This window comes from Peromyscus californicus, unplaced genomic scaffold (assembly GCF_007827085.1).
Source record: "Peromyscus californicus insignis strain IS unplaced genomic scaffold, ASM782708v3 Scaffold_19__1_contigs__length_69161282, whole genome shotgun sequence".
Taxonomy (NCBI): Eukaryota; Metazoa; Chordata; class Mammalia; order Rodentia; family Cricetidae; genus Peromyscus; species Peromyscus californicus.
In genome coordinates this window covers 62,416,957-62,441,983 of record NW_026294491.1, presented here as the reverse complement: position 1 = coordinate 62,441,983, position 25,027 = coordinate 62,416,957, and the positions used below count along the sequence as shown (strand labels likewise).

The window sequence follows — 25,027 nt, the reverse complement described above, 5'->3', positions numbered from 1 at the left end:
TACCCAAACAGCGAAACACAGGGCACCTGAGGCAGGCTCTCTGCGGGGCAGAGGAAGCGGAAAGGGTGAGGGACAGATGCCTAGATCTCAGGAACACTTCTGACTCAGAGAGAATGCGGATATGCGGCGGGGTGGGAGACACAGCGAAGACAGCCACACAAACAGAAACCCCACCCAGGGTTGCGAAGGGGGCCGGGATGGCAGGTGAGGGCGGCAGGGTTCGCCGGCCTCGCTTTAGAGGGTCCCTGCACCCTCTCCGACTCGGGCTGCGGCGCCTCCTCCCCCTTCCCAGCATCTCCTTGGCCGGTTCGCAGGTTCCAACGTGTCCCTGCCCCTGCCCGCCTTCCCAGCGCCCAAGTGACGCCAGAGCCCGGAGGCAAGAGGCGCCATCAGTTCTCCCTTGTTTTTTTTTTTTTTTCTTTTTTTCCCCCCGGGGTGCACTCACCAAAGTCCCTGGTCCCCTCCTCCTGGGCCTCTTGGGTGAAAATCCAGGGTGGGTTGGTGGCGTAGAGGGACGTGGTGGCAGGGTTGGCGTGCTTCTTCCCAAAGAGTTTGCTGAAGGTCCCCTGCATCGTCTGGTTCTTTTTCATGCTGCTGCAGGCCTCTCTGTCCCCGAGGGAAGGACCTGCCCTCCCTCGCCCTGTCCTGCCCCTGACTGAACTCCGCAGCGTCTCCGCAGGGGACACTACCAGGCCATGGCCCCCAGCCGCGCTCCCCGCCCGCGCACCCCACGACAGGTGGTGCGGGCGCCGCCGCCGCCGCCGCCGCCGCCGCTCGCCTGGAAATGCGAGCTACCTGGACAGGTAAGAGGCTGCCGCTGGGACCCGGCTCCGCCCCGCCGCCCAACTCCTCGGGCCACATTCCTGCCTCCTTCTACAACAGCCCATTGTTGGCACGGTGCGCAGGGCTGAGGACCTCGCCCGGCCCACGCCCTGCCTGGGAGAAGAGCCGCCCCCTGCCCCGGGTTCCCCACGGCCCGCCCAGTCCACCACCTTTTCCCTGGGCCAGGAAAGGCCTGGGGCGAGTTCCTTACTTCTGTGGGCCGTTCCTGAGCAGATCAGGGTGGGCTGTTTAGACGTGGTTCTTGTGTCCCAGAAAAGGGACCTACCCGGCCAAACAAGCAGGGGCTAACACATCCTGTGGACCCTCTGACACGTGGGCAGGAGACTTTGATGAATACAAGCGATGCCTGTAAAATAGCAAAATGGTAGCGAGCAGGGTTCCACAAGGTGATGCAAGCAAGACAAAGCACTTGCAAGACCGAGGCGGGAGTATAGTCATAAGTTCGAGGCCAACCTGGTCTACACAGGAAGTTACAGGTCAGCTATCATTGCAAAATCTCTGTACCACCCACTCTTGAGAACACAGGAAGAAACTGTCCTCATGGCTAGGGCTCCAAAGAGAAGGAGATTTTAATAAATACACATATTAATATCCTATATATAGTGGGCAAGATCTCTCTATTATGTAGCCCTGCCATCCTGAAATTTGATATGTAGAACAGGCTGGCCTCGAACTAACAGACATTCTTGCCTCTGCCTCCCAAGTGCTGCATTAAAGGCTTGGGCCACCAAGCCTGGCTTAATATAGTTTTAATGAAATCATCTTTTATTTAACCTTTGACAGTTCCATACATATAAACAATACATCTTGAGCATATCTATGCAAACCCTCTCTCTTCCACTCTCCCCACAACCCCAGCCCATCCTTTCTCCCCTTCAGGCCCCCCTCCTCCTTTTTTTTTTTTTCGAGACAGGGTTTCTCTGTGTAATTTTGGAGCCTGTCCTGGATTTCGCTCTGTAGACCAGGCTGGCCTTGAACTCACAGAGATCCGCCTGGCTCTGCCTCCCGAGTGCTGGATTAAAGGCGTGTGCCACCACCACCACCCATTTTTTTTTTTTTTAATCTGTTGAGTCTAGTTATTTCTGCCTGCTGGAATGTTAGCTAACCTCATTGGCTGAATCTTGTGCAGGTCATCACACTGTAGGTAGTCCCTTGGTACAACGACCACGTCATGGCCTGAACATAGCATTGGGAATGTTGGTGGTTTTTTTTGTAGACAGCAGATTCTTTGTCTTGCATTATCATTTTGAGACAGGATCTTACTATGTAGCTTTGGCTGGCCTGAAACTTTCTACACAGACCAAGCTGACTTTGAATTCATAGAGATCTGCCTGCCTTTGCCTCTCAAGTGCTGGGATTAAAGGTGTACTGCATGCCCGACTGTGAATGCAATTTTTAAAAACCAGATTTGGGGGGCTGGAGAAGGCTCTGAAGAGCACTGGCTGCTCTTCCAGAGGACCTAGGTTCAGTTCTCAGCACCCACATGGCAGTGGACAATAATCTGTACTTCCAGTTACAGGGGATCTGATGCCCCCTTCTGGCCTCAATGTGCACTGCACGCATGTGATGCACATACATGTGCGCAAAAATTCATACACATAAAATTTAAAAAATATTTTTTTGGAGACAAGGTTTTACTGTGCATCTCTGGTTGGCCTAGAATTTGGTATGTAGGTACCAAGACTGGCCTTGGGCTCACAGAGATCCACCTGCCTCTGCTTCCAGAGTGTTGGGATTAAAGGCATGTGTCACCAGACCAGGTATAAAAAAATCTTTAAAAATTTTATTATTGTCAGGTTGGGGATTTAGCTCAGTGGTAGAGTGCTTGCCTAGCAAGTGCAAGGCCCTGGGTTCAGTCCTCAGCTCTGGGGGAAAAATTTAATATTGTTATATGTGTATGAGTATTTTGCCTGTATGTATACGCGTACACCACATGTTTACCTGGTGCCTTTGGAGGTCTGAAGAGGACATCGGATCTGCTGGCACTAGAGTTACAAATGGTTCTGAGCCACTGTGTGGATGGTGGGAACTGAACCTGAGTCCTTTGCAAGAACAAGTGCCCTTAACCTCAGAGCCAACTCTCCAACCCCATAAATAAAACCTTAAAAACCACATCTGGAGCCGGGCTGGTGGCTCAGCCTTGCAAGCCCTGCTGTTTCTAAGGCCGAAGCGGGAGGGTGTCCAATTTAGAACTGTCTGGGTTACACAGACAGTTCAAGTCTAGCTTGGGAAACTTAGCAAGACTATCTAAAAATATTAAAATAAATTTAAAAAAATAAGATAGGGATACAACTTAGTGCAAGGCTCTGGGTTTCGTCCCCAGTCGCTCTGCATAGCCCTGGCCCCTCTAGAACTCAAACTCACTCTGTAGACCAGGCTGGCCTCCAACTCACAGAGATTCACCTGCCTCAGCCTTCCCAGAGCTGGGATTAAAGGTGTGTGCCACCACATCTGGCTAATAAATGTAATTTTAAAAATTAAAAAAACAGACTGGTAATGTCAACTTTGACGGTGGAAGACATGCAACAGTATTATCTGCTCCTACGTGCACCCACACAAGCATACATACACCTGAATGCACATGTTCACATATACCCTGTACGCGCATACACACACACACACACACACACACACACACACACACACACACACACGGACACACACACAAGTCTGACACTAACACACTGTTATCATTCACTGTCCACTCTCTATTGGAGTTGTCCCTCTCCCTCAAACGTCTCTTCTTTTTCAGTTCCTTGCCCACAGTGCAGTCAAGAGCCACACATGGCCATTTGTCATCCTGCCCTTTTTGTCTCTTATTTAACAGTTATCTGCCTGTTTGCTTTCCGTGACAGTGACATTTCTGAGAAGTCCCCTTCAGCTTCAAGAGACAAGAAGAGCCATGCCTTCAGGGCTTGCCGCTGTGCGGACACTGTTTTCCAGGTAAACCAGATGGGCAGGGGTGGAGAAACTCGGCATAGGAGGATGGAATGGGCTTAATTTTTTTAGTAGTGTTGGGAATAGAACCCAGGACCTCAAACATGCTAGATGTGCTAGGAAAAGGCTCTACACTGAGCTACAGTCTCAACCCTGGGGTGAGGGTCATTTTAAAAAACTTCATAGGAACTGAGGGTGTCGCTCAGTTGGTAGAGTGCTTGCCTACCAAGCACAAAGTTTTGGGTTTGATTCCCCTGTTCCACATAAATCTAGTGTGGTGGTACAAGAGGTAGAGGCAGGAGGATCAGGAGTTGGCTTCACTGTAAGTTCCAGGCCAGCCTGGGCTACATGAGGCCTTGTCTCAAAACAAATAAACAAGAAGCAACAATAAAAACCAGAAAAACAATTTTAAAAACTTGTATTCTCCAAATGTTTCTGTGACCAGAGACCTGCCTGTGGTCAACACTGTCCCTTCCAGGACCACAGCAGTCCTGAGACACAGAACCCATGGAAGACCTCTCTGTGGCCACGTAGTGACTAGGTAAAGCGGCCACCGAGAGAGTAAGGTCATTTTTTTTACTTTCTTATCCCACAAGGATCTTGAGATCTCAGCAGGAAGACAGGCTTGTGTGACTGGAGGAGGCAGACTGGAGTGACTAAGGACAGCTCTGCAGTGGCTGTCACTGACGCGTAGAGCAGATCACAGGAGCAGAGGTCAACAGGCGCTGGCTAGTCCAGGAAGGTTTCTAAAAATGGAGATTGGAGCTGGCCTGTGCAGGAAGACACAGATGTCACTGAGACAGCAAAGAGTCCAGCTAGGACAGTGCACAAAGCCGTGTGACCCATAATCCCTTTACCTTCTTTTCAGTTAAGAAATTTGTCTGTGTGTACAACCTATATGTGAACGCCCACAAGGCCAGAAGAGGGCATCAGGTCCCCTGGAGCGAGAGAGACAGGCGGTTTTGAACCACCAGGCGTGGGTAATGGGGACCAATACGGTCCCCTGGAAGAGCAAGGAGCAAACTACTTACGAATTTTTAAAAATATTTATTTATTTGCGTGCCTGTATGTGCGTGAGCATGGCCCAGTATGCTTGTGGAGCTCAGAGGACAGCTTGTAAACGTCACTTATCTTCTTCCACCATGTAGGTCCAGGGGGTTGATTTAGTTCACAGGCTTGGTAGCAGGTACCTTTACCTAGTGAGCCATCTTGAAGGCTCCCATCCCCTTACTTTTTGTCTTTACATCATGTTTTCCCCTACTGTCCAAATGGAAAGGACACAATGATTCTCCAGTCCCGCAAGGATCCCCATCAGATCGTGGACATCGTCATGACCCACCCAAGTACTCTAGACACTTAGGCATAGGACAGAGGCTTTGTTCTTAGAGACCTATGAGACATGGGGTCTCTCTTGCTCTGGGTAGCTTTTGGGCTCTTAGATCCAGCACGTGGCCTGGCAGAGCCACCATCAATAACTCCAATCATGTGTGACACCCACTGCATACTTAATGCTCCGAAAACTATTGTGTGCCCAGCTCCGGACTGTGAAGGACCCAGATGAATCCAAGACCTGGTTTCTGAGTCTCAGTTGCTGTAGGCTATTTGGGGAAGGAGGCAGAGCCAAGGTGAGCCTAACCCTGGTGAGATAAATTCGAAAGAGGAAGAGGAAAGATTGGAGACAGTGGGCTGGGCACTAAGGGAGAGCATACAGGAAGTACCTGCAGGGGTTGAGAAAGATGGAGTTGGGAGTTGGGTGTAGATCCAACAATAAGGCTGTCCAGAGTATGGAGGGCTAAGAAAACCAGCTGGGGGCCCGGAGATGTGCCTCAGTGGGAAAAGTGTTTTCTGTGCAAGCGTGTGACCTGAGTTCAGATCGCCAACACCTACACAAAAGGCAGGCATGGTGGTGGGCAGACTCGGTGGTGGGCAGGCACGGTGGTGTGCAGGCATGCTGGTGTGCAGCTGTAATCCAGTGCCGGGGGTGGGGTCTCGAGGCAGAGACAGGTGGGTCCGTCCCACAAGCGGTCTAGCAAGCCAGTTTAGCTGAAATAGTAAATTCCAGGTTCAATGATAGACCCTGTCTCAAAAAATAAAGTGGAGAATGATTGAGGAAGACATTTAAAGTTAGCTTCTGAACTCTACATGCACGTGCACATGCACACACACACACACACACACACACACACACACACACACACACGTATGCACACATACATATACTGCACACATATTAAAATGAAAAAGGGTGCGGATATGATTAAAATACGTTGTATACATGTATAAAACTCCCAAAGATAAATTGAAAATATATTTAAAAATTAAAATAAGAAAGGTACTTGGAATAATCAGACACAACCAAATGCCCACCAGAAGACAGCTGGCTGAACAAATTATGGCATATCAACACAATGAGATCATAATGTCACTCTCTGGGGACAGTGATACATCCTGTAGTTCCAGTCACTCAGGAGGCTAAGGGTAGAGGAACACTGAAGCCCGGAGTTCAAGACCAGCAGGGCTAACACGGTAAAATACCGTCTCGGGAAAGTAAGAGAAACGAGTAAGCCTGCCGACCAGTCCCAGGCATCTCCGAGACGTGACGATGAAGTCTCAGCCAGCGCTGCGCAGCAGTGGCCTCTACTGTTGTGGGAGGGCAGAGGGACAGGTAGGTATGCTCTCATTTGTTTTTGTTGGCCCAGAGAAACTTTGAAAACATAAATTAAAACCTAGTAAAAGTGTTTACTGAGGGAGGAGGCCAAGGGGAGGGAGACTTTCCAGAAAGTTTACCTCATCTAAACGCACTTCCCATTTTAAAGTTAGAAACAGCTGCTCAGGGTGATGCATGCCTTTAATCCCAGCACTCAGGGGAATCTCTGTGAGTTCCAAGCCATCCTGGTCTACATAATGAGTTCCAGGCCAGCTACACAGTGTGACTCTGTCTCAAAAATTAAAATTAGAACAAAGCTAGTGTGGTGTTGCACACTGTTAATCTCACAAGGCACTTGTGAGAGATGGAGGTAGGGGGATCAGGTGTTCAAAGTCATCCTTGGCCAGGGAACAAGTTGAAGGCCAGCCTTCAATAAATTTACAGCTCCGGTAAATTAACAAACAAATAAATAAAAGCAAGTAGAGATCTTGGTCTAGAAGGGCCTGGTGCCGTCCACAAACTGCCAGTTTCTGAATCCCTTGGTCTCTTTTATTTTATTTATTTATTTAAAATTTTTTAGATTTTTGTTTTGTTTTGTTTTTTTCAAGACAAGGTTTCTCTGTGTAGCCTTTGGAGCCTTTCCTGGAACTCACTCTATAGACCAGGCTGGCCTCGAACTCACAGAGATCCACCTGGCTCCCAAGTGCTGGGATTAAAGGCGTGCGCCACTACCGGCCAGTAAATTTTTAGATTTATTTATTTATGTGTATAAGTGTTTTGCCTGCATGTGTGTGCACCATATGTATGCCTGATCCCCTTAGAGGTCAGAAGAGGGTGGTTGTGAGCCACCATGTGGGTGCTGGGAACCAAACCCAGGTCCTCTGGGAGAGCAACAAGTGCTCTTAACTGCCGAGCCATCTCCTGTCCTATTTATTTTATTTTAAAATTACATTGTATTTGTTGGGGGAGGGGTGGTGGCTGCAGCAGAGCATGTCACAGGACATGTGTGGAGTCAGAGGACAACTCGGAGAGGTGACTCTTTCCTCCTCTCATGTGGGTCCTGGGGACGGAACTCAGGTTGGAAGTCTGGGCAGCAAGTGCCTTTATCTGCTGAGCCTTCGTCATGACATTACCCAGAGGGTCTTACTAAAAATGTGGGCAATCTCTCTCGGCTTAGTTGACTCATCTGCAAAACAGGATGTCCGATAACGTTTGGGAGGCTGTCGCTGACACAGTGACTATCAGAATGCCCACATAGGCTCCTGAGCAGGTAAGGAACACTGGAAACACAGGGTTGGTTTGTCTTGATGGTGCAAGGGAATCCAACCCCTCATTCATGCTTACAAGTGCTCTGCCACCTGGCGACACCTCAGTCCCTACCAGCAGTGTGATACGGATGTCTATCCTAACAGCTCCAGGAACGGTGACTGGGAAGGAGGGGCGGAGGGCCTGAAGGAAGTCACTTAGCTGATTAGTCAATTAACTGGTCAGCTGGAGAGGATGAGGGTGGGACTCGTGAGCTCACACAGCAAACAGAAAGGGCATAATTGCTCGTCTGTGGGACGACTTAAAAAACAATGGGCTTGGGCATGATTGGCATGTGAAGGCAGACATGCTGACTCAGTTTCTCCAGCTGTGGCACAAGAGGAAGGGCGGAGCTACGATGAGGTTGTTAGGGAGACCATAGCGCAAAGCACATGGCCCAGTGCCTGGCACACACACGGGACACCCTTAAATGTTTGTTCATCTGTCTCTCCCAGGGCTGGTCCCTTTGCCTATGGGTGCGTCTGGGCTGGGGAGAGAGGACATTGAGGCCCTGCTGTGACCTGTGAATGCCAGAGATGTTTGTGGTTGAGGTCTGGGTGTCAGCGTATTCTAGGCTGGCTCTCCCAGCACCCATCTCCCTCCACTGCTTTCCGGCATGGGGTGGTCTACAGAAGATCCGGGTTCAATGTAGAGAACCCATGCCTAACTCCCAGGTTCATTTTGTTGGCCCAACGACTTTGGAAACAGCGGAGTCAGGGCCTGCCTGCTTTGGGGCTGAGGATGTGGCCGGGTAGGTAGAGTGTTTGCCTGGCATGTGCCAGCCCTGGGTTTAACCCCCAGCGTCACATAAGACAGACACGACAGCTGAGTGCTTGTATTCTAGCGCTTGAGAGGTTGAAGCAGGAGCATAGAAACTCTAGGTTATCCTTGGCTACATGAGGAGGAGAGGGAGGGGCCGGGAGCCTTACTCTCTGTCTTGCCTGGACTTAGTCAACTAATAACACTACCACATGCCTGTTCTTCCAGTAAAAGAAACAGCCAAATAGCAGGCACCCCACCAACACAGACAAAAATCCATCCTGTAATTAATCTCTGCTCAGCCATTAGTCAGCAACCTGTAACCTGGCCAGCTCTGGAATGTGGGGTGGGGTCTGGCCCAGGAAGTTACAGTCTATCCAGAAACCCCATGCCATCTCTCTCTGAATGGGGGAGTCTGGTGGAGTCCTCCGCACACCTCCATCCTGCCCCTGGTCTCTGCGGCTAGCTCTCCAGAACTGCCACTACCTGAAGGCCAGATGAACCTGGCTGCTGCGCAGCATCTTATTCCCAGGCAGAGGACATCTTCTCTCAGATCAGTTCCTGGAGACTTGTGGGGAGGAGTCTGGGGAGCGGGGACTTCAGTCTACTTCTCTCCTCTCTGGAGAAGTGACCGTGCCGAATGGAAGTCTGGGCTGTGAGCTTCCTCCTGACAGGGCTCAGGAACACTTGCTTAGCTGTCGTGGAGAGGTGTGGACTTCTGGTGTGTGTCCTGACCAGGGAGTTTGTGTTTGGTGCTGGGAAGACGTTCACTTTCCTATTTATCTACTTTACACACACACACACACACACACACACACACACACACACACACACATACATATACATACATACATACGTATGTATATTTAACACAGCAAACCTGGCTGGCCTGGAACTTCTGTGTAGACCAGGCTCCACGCTGGCCTTTGAACTCAGAGATCCACCTGCCACTGCCTCTCCAATGCTAGCATTAAAGGTGCATGTTGTTGTATTTTACTTTGTGGGTGCACCATGTGCACACAGGTGCCCAAAGAGGCCAGAGAAGGGTGTCAGATCCCCCTGGAGCCGTAGTCACAGGTGTTGTGATCTGCTCAGTGTGGCTGCTGGGAACCTAACTTGGACCCTCTGGAAGAGCAGCATGCAGGCTTAACTGATGAACCAAAGCTCTAGCTCCTCGATTTTCTTTTCCCCGTGAGCTGTGTTGGTGGGATTGTAACTCCGGGGGAAGACTAGGTTTTAATCCTGGCTCAGCTATGTCTTAAGGATTGTGACTCTGGCCACACAGTCACCTCTCCTAGCCTTCCTTGTTCCTGTGGAAAGCAAGGTGTAAGTTTTCAGAGTGTCACAAGACTCGGAGAAGGTAGGTTAAGGCACCAGCAAGTGCTCAGCCCAGGTGCCCCTGCCCTGCCCTGCTCTGCCCTGCCCCCACCCCGCCCTGCCCCTCCCCTGCCCCTGCCCTGCCCTGCCCCCTGCACTAACTTTGGACTCAGAGGTACCAAACAGAACAAAAAATGAGAGAAAAGAACCAGCGAGAGATCAGTGTAGATTCAACAAAGTAGCTAAGAAGGGAAATTCGGGCAAGGCCAGCCAGCAGGCTGGAGCAGGCACCCACAAGGTCACCTTGAAGGCCAGGGAGACCTACCCACAATCTGAAAGACTGTGTGTGCATGTGTACACTTCAAAAAATAGAGCTGTGCCTGGCAGTGCAGACCTGTGATTGCAGGTACTCGAGAGAGTGAAGCAGGAGCATCAAAAATCAAAGGTCACTCAAGCTGCAGAAGGAGTCCAAGGTCACCCTGGGCAGCTTTGCAGTGAGTCTTTCTCTGTCCTGCCAGCCAGCTTCCAAATAATGACACAGAGACTTATCATTAACTATGAAATCTGGGCCTTAGCTTAGGCTTGTCCCACTAGCTCTTATAACTTAAATTAAGCCATTTATTTTAATCTATGTCTTGTCTCATGGCTCATTACTCATCTCTCCATACCGCTCATGCTGCTTCCTCAGCATCCGGCACCTTTCTTCCTCCCAGAGTTCTCTCTCTGCTTGGAAGTCCCGCCTACACTCTCCTGCCTAGCTATTGGCTGCTCAGCTTCTTAGTACACCAATCACAGAAACACATCTTCACACAGAGTACCAATATCCCACAGCACAACTTGGTGAGATCCTATCTCAAAACAGAAAGTTAGGCCGGGATCGGGGGTGGGGTGGGCTGGGGGTGGGGGTGGCCCATGTCTGCAGTCCCAGCACTTGGGAGGCAGAGGAAGGGAGATCAAGGAATTCAAGGACATCCTTTGTAATAAAGGGAGTTCAAAGCCACCCTCAGCTATAATGAGACTCTGTCTCAAAGGGACTTATTTTTTTTTTTTTTTAAAGAGGGTGTGGATGTAGTTCAGCAGTTGAATGTGTTGAGGCCCAAGCTTTGATTGTTGATGAAGTCTGCAGTCCTAGTTACTCTGGAACTGAGGCAGAAGAATTACTCGAGTACAGGCACTCCAGGCCAGCCTTGGCAACATCTCAAGATAAAATAAAGAGGGCACTGCAAGGTGGCTCAGCCGGTATAGGTCCTCGCAGCCAAGCCTGGTGGTTTGAATTTGGTCCCCGGTGCCAACATGGTGGAAGGAGAGAAGCAAGACCCGCAAGCTGTCCTCTGACCTGATCTCCATGTGTGTGTGCTGTGGTATGTGCATCCTTGCACACACACATCCCACGCACAAATAAGTAAGTGTGATTAAAAAACAATTGAGGGGAGTTTGGAAGGGCGTGTTTGTAGCGCCCCTGCAACGTCGCTTGTGTGGAGAGCAGGCATACGCGTCCATCCCCGGCAGCAGAGGGAATGTGTGGGCACCATCCACGCAGGACTTGGAAGAGGTCAGAAGTGAGCAGCTAGATGCTCTCCCAGCAACTGGATCAGAGCTTCGAAACTGCAGGGACGGATAAAATCTTCTGAAGGAATCAGAACTCTAAAGCAAACAACAGAATGGGATCTAAACCACACAATACCACTTATGCAAATGAAAACTACCTGTACACCAAGCAACAGCGTACGTTTTGCAAGAACACACACACAAGAAGATATTCATTAATGCTTGCCTCCGGCTGACTGGCTGGGTCAGAGATGCCGTTGAAGAAGGGAGATAAAGGCGAAAAATTAATACAGTGTGGACCTGGAGTGATCATCTGCTGGAAAGCCCAGCGGATGGACACCTCAGCCCTCTGTACTTAAGGCATATCAAAGGAAAAACAATTGACGACCAGAGAGATTAAGTCATTTGCACAAGCCATAAGGCAGGTATAGAAGGGTAGGGAAGATGCCCCAGAACCAGGTCTTTAGAGCAAGGCAGTACTCTGACACTTTCAGCCACCTACATCTGCAGCAGAGGCTGGAGGCTGTGGGAGGCAAGGGGTAGGGTGGATGGTGGCTCTTCCTGTGCTCTGGGTCAGCCCAGAGTCCCGCTGGCTCTGCCTAGCTTTCCCAAACACCCACTGACCACTGTGGAGGAGGGACCAGAGCCCTTACCTTCTGGGAATTTCTAGGATGAATACAATGAGGTCATAAGTCAGAAGCAGGGCTTCCGGGAGGCGGGACTGATTCAGCATTGTACACAGTGTAGAAATAGGAGGAGGAAACTCAGAGCACTGCCAAGCAGCCTGCCATGCTCTAAGTTCATGGTCCTTCCCAGGAGCCATCAAGAGCAAGTCTACTATCCCTTCCCCTTAGTAGATTAGGAGTTGGCACAGAGAAGTGAAGTCATCTGTGCAAATCACACAGCTGGGAAACGTCAGAGCCAGGGTTCAATCCCAGGAAGTGAACACAGAGGCCATCATCCATCCAACCATCCATCCATTCATTCATGCATGCATGCATGCATGCATACATTTATTTACTTATTTAGAGTCTGCATCATAGTATGTAGGTAGTTCTGACTGGCATGGGACAGGCTGGCTTCAAACTCAGAAATCCACCTGCCTCTGCCTCCCAAGTGCTGTGATTAAAAGTCTGTGCCACCATGCCCAGCCTTATGGAGCTGATGCTAGGGATGGAGCCCCAAGCCTTGTGTGTGCTCGGCAGGTGCTTCTACCACCTGCCCATCCCTGCTGAACCCATCACAACATTTGCAAATAAAATAAACAGTCAAGGCTTGCCTGGGTAGGCTTTCCTAAGGGGATGTCCCTAGCTACTACCCCGGTAACATTTCCACAGCAAAGTGGCATGGTCTGGGCCAAAGACACTGTTGGCAGAGCCTAGTCCGGTAGTCATGTAGGGGTCCCCTCCTAAGAGCCTCGATATGTGATGGGATGGATGCCCCACTGTGGTAGTTTGGATGTAATCAGCCCCCACAATCTCATCGAAGTGGCTTTGCTGAGGTGGGTATGGCCTTGCTGGAGTAAATGTGTCACTGTGGGGGTGGGCTTTGAGGACTCTTTGCTCACGCTGAACTCCGTTTTTTAGACAGTCGACTTCCTATTGCCTGCAGGATGTAGGACTCTCAGATACCTCTCTAGTACCATGTCTGCCCGCACGCCACCATGCTCCCCACCATGATGATGGTGGACTGAACCTCTGAAAACTAGGCGAGCCATCCCAATGAAATGCTTTCTTAAGAGGTGCTGGGGTCATGGTGTCTCTTCACAGCAATGAAAGCCCTAAGACATCTACCATCAAATGTGCAACATCATGGAATGAAAAGGAAGCTGGGTCTCAAGGTTTTCAGGATCTGTCTCCGATCACCCAGGACTCTGGGCTACCAGCCTTCGCCCACTTGGTATTATAAGTATTGCCCCCTCCATCTTTCCCAAACCTTCTCCTGCCTCACAGTCTCCCCTGAAAGTTTCTTCAGGCCCAAGACTAAAGGCCGGCCTCCTCCCTTCGGCCAGAGAGCCTGGCCACCCTGCCAAAAGGTCACCTCTCCCGCCCTCCTTTTTCCTGACCAAGATCTCAGTATTTTGATTAGTGGGGCCTCATCTTCCAGGGCTCAGCCCCTCCCAGCCTCCTGAGAAATTAGGGGTTATTACCATCAGGGTACGAGATCTAGGCACAGCCTACACGCTATCAACACCTCCACTTCCAGTTTGCCTGTGGGCCCCAAAGTCCTCTCTGCCACCAATAGTCAGCACTGACTGTGCCAGGAAGAGAACAAACAAGGCCAGGACTAGCCTAAGTCAGGAAGCTGACAGCAAGATGGCTCCAGGCAGGGCTGTCTTCCTCCTCTTGGAGCTTACTGGTCCTAAAGAGAAGTCAGGTCCTTCCTGCATGTGTGGTTTCGGGAGGTGCCCGTCAAGTGTGGTGCATGGGAGGCAGGACCCTAGTGGGTAGAAACATTTTACAAAGTTTGTTTACTTACATTTTTTAAATGTGTGTGGGTGTTTGGCCTGTGTGTACATCTGTGCACCTAGTGCATGGGGAGTTACAACCAGTTCTAAGCTGTGACGTGGGTGCTGGGAATTGAATCCTGGTCCTCGGGAAGATCAGCCAGTGCTCTTCACTGCTGAGCCGCCCCTCAGGCCCCTGGCCTTGTTTTTGAAGATGAGATCAGAGCAGAGCATTCAGCCACCCACCTGTCGGTCCAATTAGCTGCCCACACAGTGATTGCTGTATCTGTGCAGTGATGATTTTGTGCCTGGTCATCGTCCTATCAGTTCTGCCCCAGTCTGATAGGAAGAGACTCTCAGTTCACCCATCTTACAGTCGGGAGGAGAAAGAGGCAAAGAGGGTCGATCAGTGTGTCCTGAGTCACACCCCTAAAAGGTGGGGCTCAGCTACAATCTGTTCTCTGCGTTACAACCATCCATCTGCTCATTGACTTCCCGGCCAGCAAACTGTCTGCCTACCCGCCCAACCACCCGCCAATCTGTCTTTTAGTCTACTGACTTCTTAGTCAGCTATCTGTCTGTCGTACCCATCTATCTGTATGCCCATCCGCCTACTTCTAGACTAGCAATCTAGCTGTTTGTCCATCTACTTGTCCATCCATCCATCTGTCCATCCACTTACATAACTACCCACTCACTTTCTGACCAACAAGTCAACTGTCTGTCCATCTACCCATTTGTTCATCTACCCATCAACTCACTTGCTAGTCAGCAAGCCAAGCGCCTGTCCATCTATCCATCCATCCATCCATCCTCTATCCACCTACTTTCTAGTCAGCAAGCCAAGTGCCTGTCATCTGTCCATCCATCCATCCGTCCATCCATCCATCCATCCATCCATCCTCCATCCATCCATCCATCCATCCATCCATCCATCAACCTACTTCCTAGTCAGCAAGCTAGCTATCTATCCAACAATGCATTCTGTTCCCTCACCTCTGACTCTGGTTCAAAGCAGTGTAAGAGGGGGCACATCTATAAAGTCTCTGAGGACAGAATAGGACGTGCTTAAGAAGGTGGCTGTAGAATAAAGGAAACAGGAGGAACCGAACGGGCAGAGACAGCTCCAATCAGGAGGGCTGGTCCATGCCCCAGCTACCTAGCAACGCCTCATCCCACCTCCCGATCATTTTTGTGCTGACCCAGCACTTGTCTTCCCTCTATAATTTAGAAGGTGTGTGGATAGGTGAGGAGAGAGACACCAGCTCTGGGAGGGCAGGGGGTTTAAGGGACCAGTTCTGCTGTATAGCAAGTTTGAAGGCAGCCTGGGCTAGATGGGAGCCTGTCACTAACAACAGCATTCAGGGCTGGAGAGATGGCTCAGTGGTTAAGAGCACTTGCTGGCAGGGTTCAGTTCCCAGCACCAAGTGGTGGCTTACTGCTGCCACTGTAACTCCAGTTCCAGGGGACCTGCTGCCCTCTTCTGGCTTCTCCGTGGTACACACACACACACACACACACACACACACACACACACACACACACATATATATATACAGGCAAAATACTCATACACATAAAATAAATTCATTATCTTCAAAACAACAACCAACCAAAAGAAAGAGAGAGGGTCTGTTTCCTCTCTGCCCGTGACTTCTTGGAACACACTGGGGACCTGACAGAGCAGGAATGTCTTGCCCTGCTGTCCACTCTGCGGGGGTTCTAAGGGTACACGAGAAGAGGGAGGGCATCAAAGCTAAAAGGCCTCCCCAGGCCCCGCACCTCTGTCTGCTTGGGAAGATAGAGGAGTTTATGTTGTAAGGAGACATCACAATACCCCAAGCCCCACACAAGGGCCCCTCACCTTGGCACCCTCAGTGCCCTCCCAAGACTCCCTGGGTGCCTCTGGAGCCCCGACCACCGGAAGTCCCATCACCATCAAGGAAGGCCCTGGTCAAGGATGCTGAAAGTGAGATGACCTCGGGGGCTGGGGCTGGGCAGTCCAAGGTCACGAGCAATTGAAGTGGAGTGAGGGAGATGACGGCCCTGTCCAGGTCCCCTTGTGGTCCTGGAGCTGGGGCTTGGCTTACAGGGCCACTGCCTGACTTGTTCCCTTCCCGGGGGCCTCTGTTGACTTTTGCAGGGGGCAGAGGGGAACGCTACCAGCCAGTTTCTCTGATCCCTTTACACTTGGCTTCTGCAGTATGCCTTCCAGACTTTTCAGTTAGCATCTCCTAGACAAGTCTGCTAAGTTAGTGCTTAAATCTAGGTTACATACGTGTGTGTGTGTGTGTGTGTGTGTGTGTGTGTGTGTGCATGCCACAGCACATGTAAGGAAGTCACAGACAATTTGCAGAAGTTGATTCTCTCCTTCTACCCATGTGGGTACTGGAAATCAAACTCAGGTTCTCAGGCTCAGCTACAAGCACCTTTGTCTCCGGAGCCTTCTCACTGGCCCTTCGAGTTTCTTCTTACTTTACAAGAGGGGAAAACAAGCCAACAGTATTAGAATATACTCAGAGACTATACTCAGTTGGTGTGTGTGTGGGGGGTGCTACCATTTGAATGGGTAGCTAGCCCCAGACCCTGGGCTACCCAGCCTTGTAAGGAAGCTTGGCCTTCCCACCTGCTGTCTTTGGAGCCCCTCTGCCCGGGGGCAAGGCAGCATACTTTGGTAAGGATGCCACGCTATGTGCCAATTTAACCACAGTGCACCCTGCATTTCTACAGTAGTATGGCCTATCTCACTCCACGACAAGCTGGTGAGGCTGATGGCCGTATTTTGCCCCTTTTGCAGAAGTTCAGTTTGCCTGACCTGTTAAGGGCCGAGACAGGCCAGAGCTCAGCCTTCAAACTGCAGAGCCCTGACACATTCCACAGCAGCAGGTGCCCTGGGCAGACTCCCAGGTGCCTCACCCCGATGCCATTAGCATTTCATCAGGGCACAAGGCTGGCTACCAGAATGTGAGATACTAATGGCTGAATCTAGGCCTGGACCAGGGCTGAGAGTGTATTCCAGTGGTTAGGGCACTTGCCTAGAAAAAGCAAGACCCTAGGGTCAGTCATCAGTAACGCAGATTTAAAAAAATTCTCGGCTGGTGTGGAATTGACTTTCCAAGTTGTAGTACCCAGGCTCGGGCCAGACCAGGCCATGTACCCATGGGCCTGAGGACTTGCAAGGGCAGAGTGCCTTCCTAGAAGATGTACCCCAATACCACAGGAGGGCTTACCCTACTCAGAAAGTCAGGTTTTTTTTCTCTTTTTTCTTTAATGTGTGTGTGTGTGTGTGTGTGTGTGTGTGTGTGTGTGTGGTATATGTGCACATGTGTATAGGCATATGCGTGCCTGTGTGCACACAGAGGCTAAAGGAACATGTATGGTGTCCTTCTCTATCACACTCTGCCTTAATCCCTTGAGACAGGGTCTCTTACTGAGCCTGAAGCTAGCTAGGCTGGAAGTGGTCAGTAGCTCCCAACTCTACCCTCCACAGTGCTGGGGTTACGTGTGTGTGTGTGTGTGTGTGTGTGTGTGTGTGTGTGTGTGTGTGTGTGTGTGTGTGTGTGTGTAGCTGCCCTGGCTTTTCCCTGGGATCTGAATTCCGGTACCTATGTTTGCACAAGTGATCTTATGCACTGGAAGGAACATCTCAGCCCCAGAGGACTTTCTCTATCCAGCCTCAGCTCCTTCTAAATCCTGACAGGAGACAAACACATGCTCACAGGTGTATCCCAGAGGCCTCTGTGGGGCTGCTTGTGGTACTGAGGGAGGGAGTGTTCTGTCTGGATCCCCACTTTGGACTCCAGCTTGGAAATGGAAGAGGGTTCCAAAGGGAAGGGAGGGGCCAGTATCCTCCCCACTTGCCCTTCAAGGTCACTGGACTCTAGCGAATGAGAGATGTAAGTGACACCTTTACAGTGTCTCCCTCAGGCTCTGAACCAGGCCTCAACCTTGGCATTGCCGATCCCGAGCAGTGAGAATCCTTGGTGGGGTGTGGGGCTCCCCTGAGCACTGAGGGATCTCTCTCTAACCACTCCACCCCCAAAGTAAGAAGGGTATGATGGGAAAGAGCTAACGAAACAGGCGCTAACCGGAAACTCTGCTGCCAGGCCCCAGCCTCCCTTCAGCGCTGGCTGTGCTGGGGCCTGGGCAGGGAATGGGTGTTCTCAGCCCACTGAGTTAGTTACCCAGAGCCTGCCCAGCTTGGCCCCTGGGAGGGGCGGGGCAAGGCTAGGCCATGAGCTCTCTCTTCCTCCTTCCTCCTCCACGCTCCTTTGTGTTCTCTCTCTCTCTCTCTCTCTCTCTCTCTCTCTCGCTCGCTCTCTCTCTCGCTCTCTCTCTCTATTTCCTTTTATTTCTCTTATGTGTATGATGTGTGTATGTCACGTGGAAGCAGGTGCTCGCAGAGTCCAGATGAGAGTGTTGGATCTCCGAAGCTGGAGTTACAGGTGGTTGTGAGCCATCCAACATGGCCGATGCGAGTCAAACTGGAGTCCTTCGGAAGAAGAGCAAACCTTCCCAACTGATGAGCCATCTCCCTAGCAACCTCCTCCCCTTCCTTTTTCTCTTCTTCCTTCCTCTCTTCTTTTTTCCTCCCCTGAACTGTCCTTCTGCCCCAGTTTCTGTGGGAGCTATTCTCTGGATGTAGCAAGGCCCTTGCATGTGGCGGCGGCAGCAGTATCTAGGGCAGAGCCTTCAGGTGAGGGCCCAGAGCAGGTGGGCCCAGGGCAGGTGGGTCCAGGGCAGGTGAGGCCAGAGCAGGTGGGCCCAGAGCAGGTGGGCCCAGAGCAGGTGGGTCCAGAGCAGGTGGGCCCAGAGCAGGTGGGTCCAGGGCAGGTGAGGCCAGAGCAGGTGGGTCCAGAGCAGGTGGGTCCAGGGCAGGTGGGTCCAGGGCAGGTGGGTCCAGGGCAGGTGGGCCCAGGGCAGGTGGGTCCAGGGCAGGTGAGGCCAGAGCAGGTGGGTCCAGAGCAGGTGGGTCCAGAGCAGGTGGGTCCAGGGCAGGTGGGTCCAGGGCAGGTGGGCCCAGGGCAGGTGGGCCCAGGGCAGGTGAGGCCAGAGCAGGTGGGTCCAGGGCAGGTGAGGCCAGAGCAGGTGGGTCCAGGGCAGGTGAGGCCAGAGCAGGTGGGCCCAGAGCAGGTGGGCCCAGAGCAGGTGAGGCCAGAGCAGGTGGGCCCAGAGCAGATGGGCCCAGAGCAGATGGGTCCAGAGCAGATGGATCCAGAGCAGATGGGTCCAGAGCAGATGGGCCCAGAGCAGGTGGGCCCAGGGCAGGTGGGTCCAGAGCAGATGGGCCCAGAGCAGGTGGGCCCAGAGTAGGTGGGTCCAGAGCAGGTAGGTCCAGAGCAGGTGGGTCCAGGGCAGGTGGGCCCAGGGCAGGTGGGCCCAGAGCAGATGGGTCCAGAGCAGATGGGTCCAGAGCAGATGGGCCCAGAGCAGGTGGGCCCAGGGCAGGTGGGTCCAGAGCAGGTGGGCCCAGGACAGGTGGGCCCAGGGCAGGTGGGGCCAGAGTAGGTGGGTCCAGACCAGATGGGTCCAGAGCAGGTGGGCCCAGAGCAGATGGGCCCAGAGCAGGTGGGCCCAGAGCAGGTGGGCCCAGAGCAGGTGGGCCCATGCCCTGGGCTGAGGCAGAGTAAAGACTGTGTTGGAATTCTGGCTGTTGTGTAAGTCAGTTGTGAGAATTCTGAAAAGCATTCTGTGCTTTGTCACAAACTGTGTGAGCGTCAACTGATGATAGCTTAGATACCCATGAGCCTCTGCTTCAGCGTTAGAAAAATGGGGTTAACATCTCACTTGTCTCTTAGGAGCTTTGGCAGAGGTGACTGACATTTGAGTGACGAATGCCTGGTACTTGGTAGTGTCTAAGTTACTTTTCTTTTGCTATGAAGAGACTCTATGACAAGGAAATCTAGACAAGGAAGAGTTTATTGGGCTTACTGCTTCGGGGGGTTATAGTCCATAACCATCATGGTGGTAGGCCTGGCAGCAGGCAGGCAGGCATGACGCTGGAGCAGTAGCTGAGAGCTTTCATGTTAAGACAATAACCTTGAGGCAACAGGAGAGCCAACTAGAATGGTGACACACCTCCTCCAACAAGGCCACACCTCCTGATCCTTCCCAAACAGTTCCACCAACTGGGACCAAGCATTCAAACATAAGAGCCTGTGGGGCCATTCTCATTCAACCACTACAGCAGATGCTCGAGTCTGTCACAAAATGCATTATCCTTCCTAATGTGGGGTCCTTGTCAGCTCCCCACACGTTCTGAAGCATTTGCCTCTGTCAGACCTGGCGGCAGTCTCCTGAACTGTCCAGAAGTCTCAGGGTGATGACTTCTCTTGGGTTTTGTTTTGTTTTATTTATTTATTTATTTATTTTTGTTTTTCGAGACAGGCTTTCTCTGTGTAGTTTTGGTGCCTGTCCTAGATCTTGCTCTGTAGACCAGGCTCACCTCAAACTCACAGAGATCCACCTGCCTCTGCCTCCCAAGTGCTGGGATTAAAGGCATGCGCCACCACTGCCTGGCTTGGTTTTGTTTTTTGAGGAAGAGTCTCATGCATCCTGGGGCTTTGGGCTCACTGTTTAGTTGAGGCAAGGGTGACTTGAGCTCCTCACCTTCCTGTCTCCATCTGCCAAGTGCTAAGATTAGTGTGGCCCCTGTGCCAGGCTTACAACTTCTTTTTGTTGTCAAATATTTACTTTTATTATGTGTATTGTGTGTATGTGCGTGTGTGTGTGTGTGTGTGTGTGTGTGTGTGTGTGTGTGTGTGTGTGCATGTATATGAAGGTGCCTGTGGAGGCCAGGAGAGGGTGCCGTAGAATCCTCTGGAGCTGGAGTCACAGATGGTTGTGAGCCGCTGGGAGCAGAACTTGGATCCTCTGGAAGAGCAGCAAGTGCCCTTAACCATTGAGCCATTCCTCCAGGCCTAGTTGACAGCTTTTTAAAAAAGTATGTACCTACCTTAGTCCCTCCTAGAAAAGAACAACATCTTGGGAATGTGAGCAGATCCAGGTCTAGCTGCTCACCACGCAGCAGGAGAGTTAAGTCATGAGACAAGATGCTGAGGGACAGATTGTGATTCTCTTCATGTAGAGGAGAAGACAGAGGACTCATGTCCAAATTTCATCTTGCTGAGAGACTGATTGGGTGGTGGTGGTTTACGTAGGTGGTTTGGTGAGTGCCTAACCTCAGCAGGGGATGGTTTGTCACCTTCTCATGGTGGGCTGGCTGGTCCTCATCCATTGCCACGCATGGGGTGCTTTTTAGTTCTGCCAATAGTCAGAACAAGGATTATTTCTGTAGGCCATTCTTGCCTCTGATCTCATTGCTGGCATGCAATTCCCAACATATTCCACAACAGATAGGCTAGAGGGGGCCCAACAGATCCTCTCTCTGGTCAAACTCAAGAATGTGAAAGAAAATATCCTTTCTCTAAAGACTGTGGAAGACAAGGTTAAGTGAGGTAATGGGGGTCTGCCCCAGATTGGGTGTGGTGCTCATCCTTGTGGGTGGTAGAGAGCAAAGGATGGGGTGCGGGCTGTGGCAGACTTGGGACATCATTCCCTGGAGAGGAAGGCAGTAAAGAGAGCTGTCTGCCCGGAGAAGATGGGGAGAATTTCAAAAAGCAGAAATAGGGGCCTTGTACAGTCATGTGTTGCCTGGGAAAGCAGTTTGTAAATCAGAAGCAAAGTTCTATCCTGACTTGAGCCAGGGGCTTCTGTAGGAGGACTCCACCTTCCCTAACTCCATCACCAGGGCTTTTCTGAGCTCTGAGGCTGGGCAGAGAGAACACGGTTGGTAGTGGAAGCCCTGGGAACAGAACTCAGGTACCCTGATGCACTCTGGTGGATGGTCACCTGCAGACAGCCCAGGCTGTGGATTGTATTGACTCAAAGTCTGTAAGAAAAAAGGATCTTGGGAGGTAGAAATAGGGGGATGAGGAATTCAAGGTTACCTTTGGGCTACCCCATTGAGTTTGAATTGAGAGAACTCAATTCAAAAAGCAAAAACCAAACCAAACCCATAAACACCTAAGTAAATAAAATGGACACTTGGTCCCTGAAAGATATTGGGGGGTTTCAAGGAGCAAAGCAGTTCCATCATAGGAGAGTCAAGAAGGGTGATAGACAGCAGAGGGTAAGCAAATGTCAGTACGTGTGACCAATGTGACAATGGGGAACTTGTAGAAGTCAAGGGCAGAGGTTGAGGGGAGGTGGGCCTAGGAAGAAAGGACACACCTTTGGTAACAATGAGAGGTTCTAAAACAGAACTGGGCCAGCGGCTTGGAAGCTGGACTGCCCTATACTGGAATTCAGTTGAGGTGAACAGCATTTACTGAGTACTCTCTAAATGCTTTGGTCTGGAGGAAAGAAACAGGATTTTCGAGGCTTCTATGTCACGGGTAAGGGGTCTTCCTACAGACAGTAAGCAAGAGAGCTTGTGCCGGCCTGTGCGGATGGGATTCTCTAATGATCTGGAGGGTCTGGAAGGATGAAGTGTGGTCTGGGTGACAGTCCACTGTGGCACGACACACGGCGGGTAGAGGGACGATGAAAGGCTGGGGAGATGGCGCCACATCTTCATTAAACATCTTGCATTCTAGGCTCGAAGCTTTAGGATTTATTTTCCAGGTAGTAGACATGAAAGGTGCTTTGGGAACATCTGGATTATTTAGCACTTAATACGGAAAGTACCTTCTGGAGTGAGTGGGAAAGGCAAGAGGTTGAAGAGAGAATGACTTCAAAGGATGCTGGGGTGATCCTTCAGGAGGAAGAGGATGAAGGCCTGGTAGAGTGTCAGGAGTGGGGGAGCACTGCTCCAATGGCCATGGGGAGGAGTGATGATTGGCTCTAGGAGGGAGAGGCACTGAAGGCAGCATCCAGGTTCCTCGCCTTCTGAACTGGCAGGTGCCCCTGATAATGAGGCAGAAGTCCGCAGGAGCAGGGAAGTCCCATCTGTTCCAGGGTTCTTTTCCCTGTTCTAGAATCTTGGCCAGCAGAACTGCGTTCCAGGGTGGCTCTGGGGTCACTGCAAGGGGCACATTCTCCTTCCAGACCTGGCTTTAGCAAATCAAATCAAAGTCTGATTCCCCAGCTTTCAGACCTGGCCACTTTCTCCTTTATTTTCTCTTCTTAGGACTCACAAAAATCCTCAACCCCCAGCCATGGGCAAAAGATGCCATCAGACAAAAAGATGAAGACGCCACCGTCACCGCCGCCACCACCGTTGTCACAGACATGGAAACGAGACCGAGAGCAGTCCCTGGTGGCTTCCTTTGTACCAGTAGTGGTGGATCCTCGGGGACACAACCCAAATAACATCAGGTTCAATTTCTACACCTCCCAGTACTCCAACTCTCTGAACCCCTTCTACACCTTGCAGAAACCCACCTGTGGCTACCTGTACCGAAGGGAGACTGACCACACCCGCAAACTTTTCGACGTTCCTCCAGCCAACCTGATCTTGTGGCGTACCTAAGTCCACGGCATCTGGAAGTCCCCACCCTGCACCTTCATCCCCGTGGTCCTGGGTCCCAGAGGGGAAGGCCATTCATTCCTGGAGGAGCAGTGTTTACCTGGGCTAGCCAGGTGTGCTGTGACAGCAGAGGGAAGCTTCTTCTCAACAGCAATAAACTTTGTCCTTCCTTTCCTGGCGTCTAAATGGACAGGTTGCTACATGGTGAGTGTGTTCTGGGAGGGCCTGAAGAGTTGGAAGGTTTTACTCTGTCGTTCCCGACACCCCAAGAACGTGCTTCTCCCAGGCCCAAGTGTCAGCCGATGCTTATCCCAGCCTTCCCGTGGGCCACACTTGGTGATGCCTCCAAAAACTAAAAACGACATCCACCTGCTGGCAACATGCATCCTGTCTTGTCATGAGGTCGTCTTACCCCTGTAACAACCACAGGAGAATGGAGATGAATACAGCAAACGAACCAGTCTCTAGTAAGCCATTCCTGTAAAAATGACCTCTTGTTTTGTTTTGACAGGATCGCATGCATATAGTCCATCTGGTTTCAGACTTGCTATGTAGCTGAGAGTGACCTTGAACTTCTGATCCTCCTGCCTCACCTCCCAAGGAATGGGATCACAGACACGCACCACCACTCCTGATTCACTCGGGTTCATTCGTACCGGACAAGGACTCTACAGATTAAGCTACATCCTTGAGTGTTTCTGGATTTTTGTTTGTTTTGTTTTGCTTTTCAAGACAGGGTTTCTCTGTGTAGCCCTGGCTGTCCTGGAACTCACTCTGTAGACCAGGCTGGCCTCGAACTCGCAGAGATCCGCCTGCCTCTGCCTCCCAAGTGCTGGGATTAAAGGCGTGTGCCACCACCGCCCGGCTAAGACTTGCAAGTCTTATGGGTCCGTGGTCATGGAGAGGTGGGTGAAGGCAGAGATCACTAAGCCTGTAGCAGTGGCCTGAGAGATGTTCATGCTGGCCTTCCACACCTAACTGTGTTGGTCACTTTCCAGTTCTGGGATTTCAGAGACAATGGAATCAGCCATTAAGACATTACTTATGCCACCGAATGGCAATTGCCTATACATGAGTTTCTTATGCAACAAACCGGCCAGTGCTTGCCAGCAGCTCACCTGGGTGCATCGGGCTGCTCTCATTTGTGAGAGTCACAATTCTACCATGAATACCAGTGGAGCATAGCTCTGCCACACGGAGGCTGAGGCTGGCAGTGGAGCATAGGTCTTGCACACAGAGGCTGAGGCTGGCAGTGGAGCATAGGTCTTGCACACGGAGGCTGAGGCTGGCAGTGGAGCATAGGTCTTGCACACAGAGGCTGAGGCTGGCAGTGGAGCATAGGTCTTGCACACAGAGGCTGAGGCTGGCAGTGGAGCATAGGTCTTGCACACAGAGGCTGAGGCTGGCAGTGGAGCATAGGTCTTGCACACGGAGGCTGAGGCTGGCAGTGGAGCATAGGTCTTGCACACAGAGGCTGAGGCTGGCAGTGGAGCATAGGTCTTGCACACAGAGGCTGAGGCTGGCAGTGGGGCATAGGTCTTGCACACGGAGGCTGAGGCTGGCAGTGGAGCATAGGTCTTGCACACAGAGGCTGAGGCTGGCAGTGGGGCATAGGTCTTGCACACGGAGGCTGAGGCTGGCAGTGGAGCATAGGTCTTGCACACGGGGGTTGAGGCTGGCAGTGGAGCATAGGTCTTGCACACGGAGGCTGAGGCTGGCAGTGGAGCATAGGTCTTGCACACGGGGGTTGGGGCTG

The 25,027-nt window shown here is 51.4% G+C and overlaps 2 protein-coding genes across 2 annotated transcripts in view; one reads left to right on the top strand and one right to left on the bottom strand.

The window, feature by feature from the left end:
• CUNH6orf132 (chromosome unknown C6orf132 homolog) overlaps window positions 1-590 on the bottom strand; it is a 31,890-nt gene extending 31,300 nt beyond the window's left edge. The window contains exon 1 of the mRNA XM_052745532.1: window positions 446-590. Within this exon, the coding sequence (XP_052601492.1) occupies window positions 446-590 (145 nt within the window). The remainder of the gene's footprint in view (window positions 1-445) is intronic.
• Window positions 589-23,287, top strand: Guca1anb (GUCA1A neighbor). The gene is made up of 3 exons (XM_052745533.1): window positions 589-803; window positions 3,699-3,786; window positions 22,933-23,287. The coding sequence occupies exons 1-3, from the start codon at window positions 589-591 to the stop codon at window positions 23,272-23,274; spliced, it is 645 nt and encodes a 214-aa protein (XP_052601493.1). The 3' UTR covers window positions 23,275-23,287.
• Window positions 23,288-25,027: the final 1,740 nt, after the last annotated feature.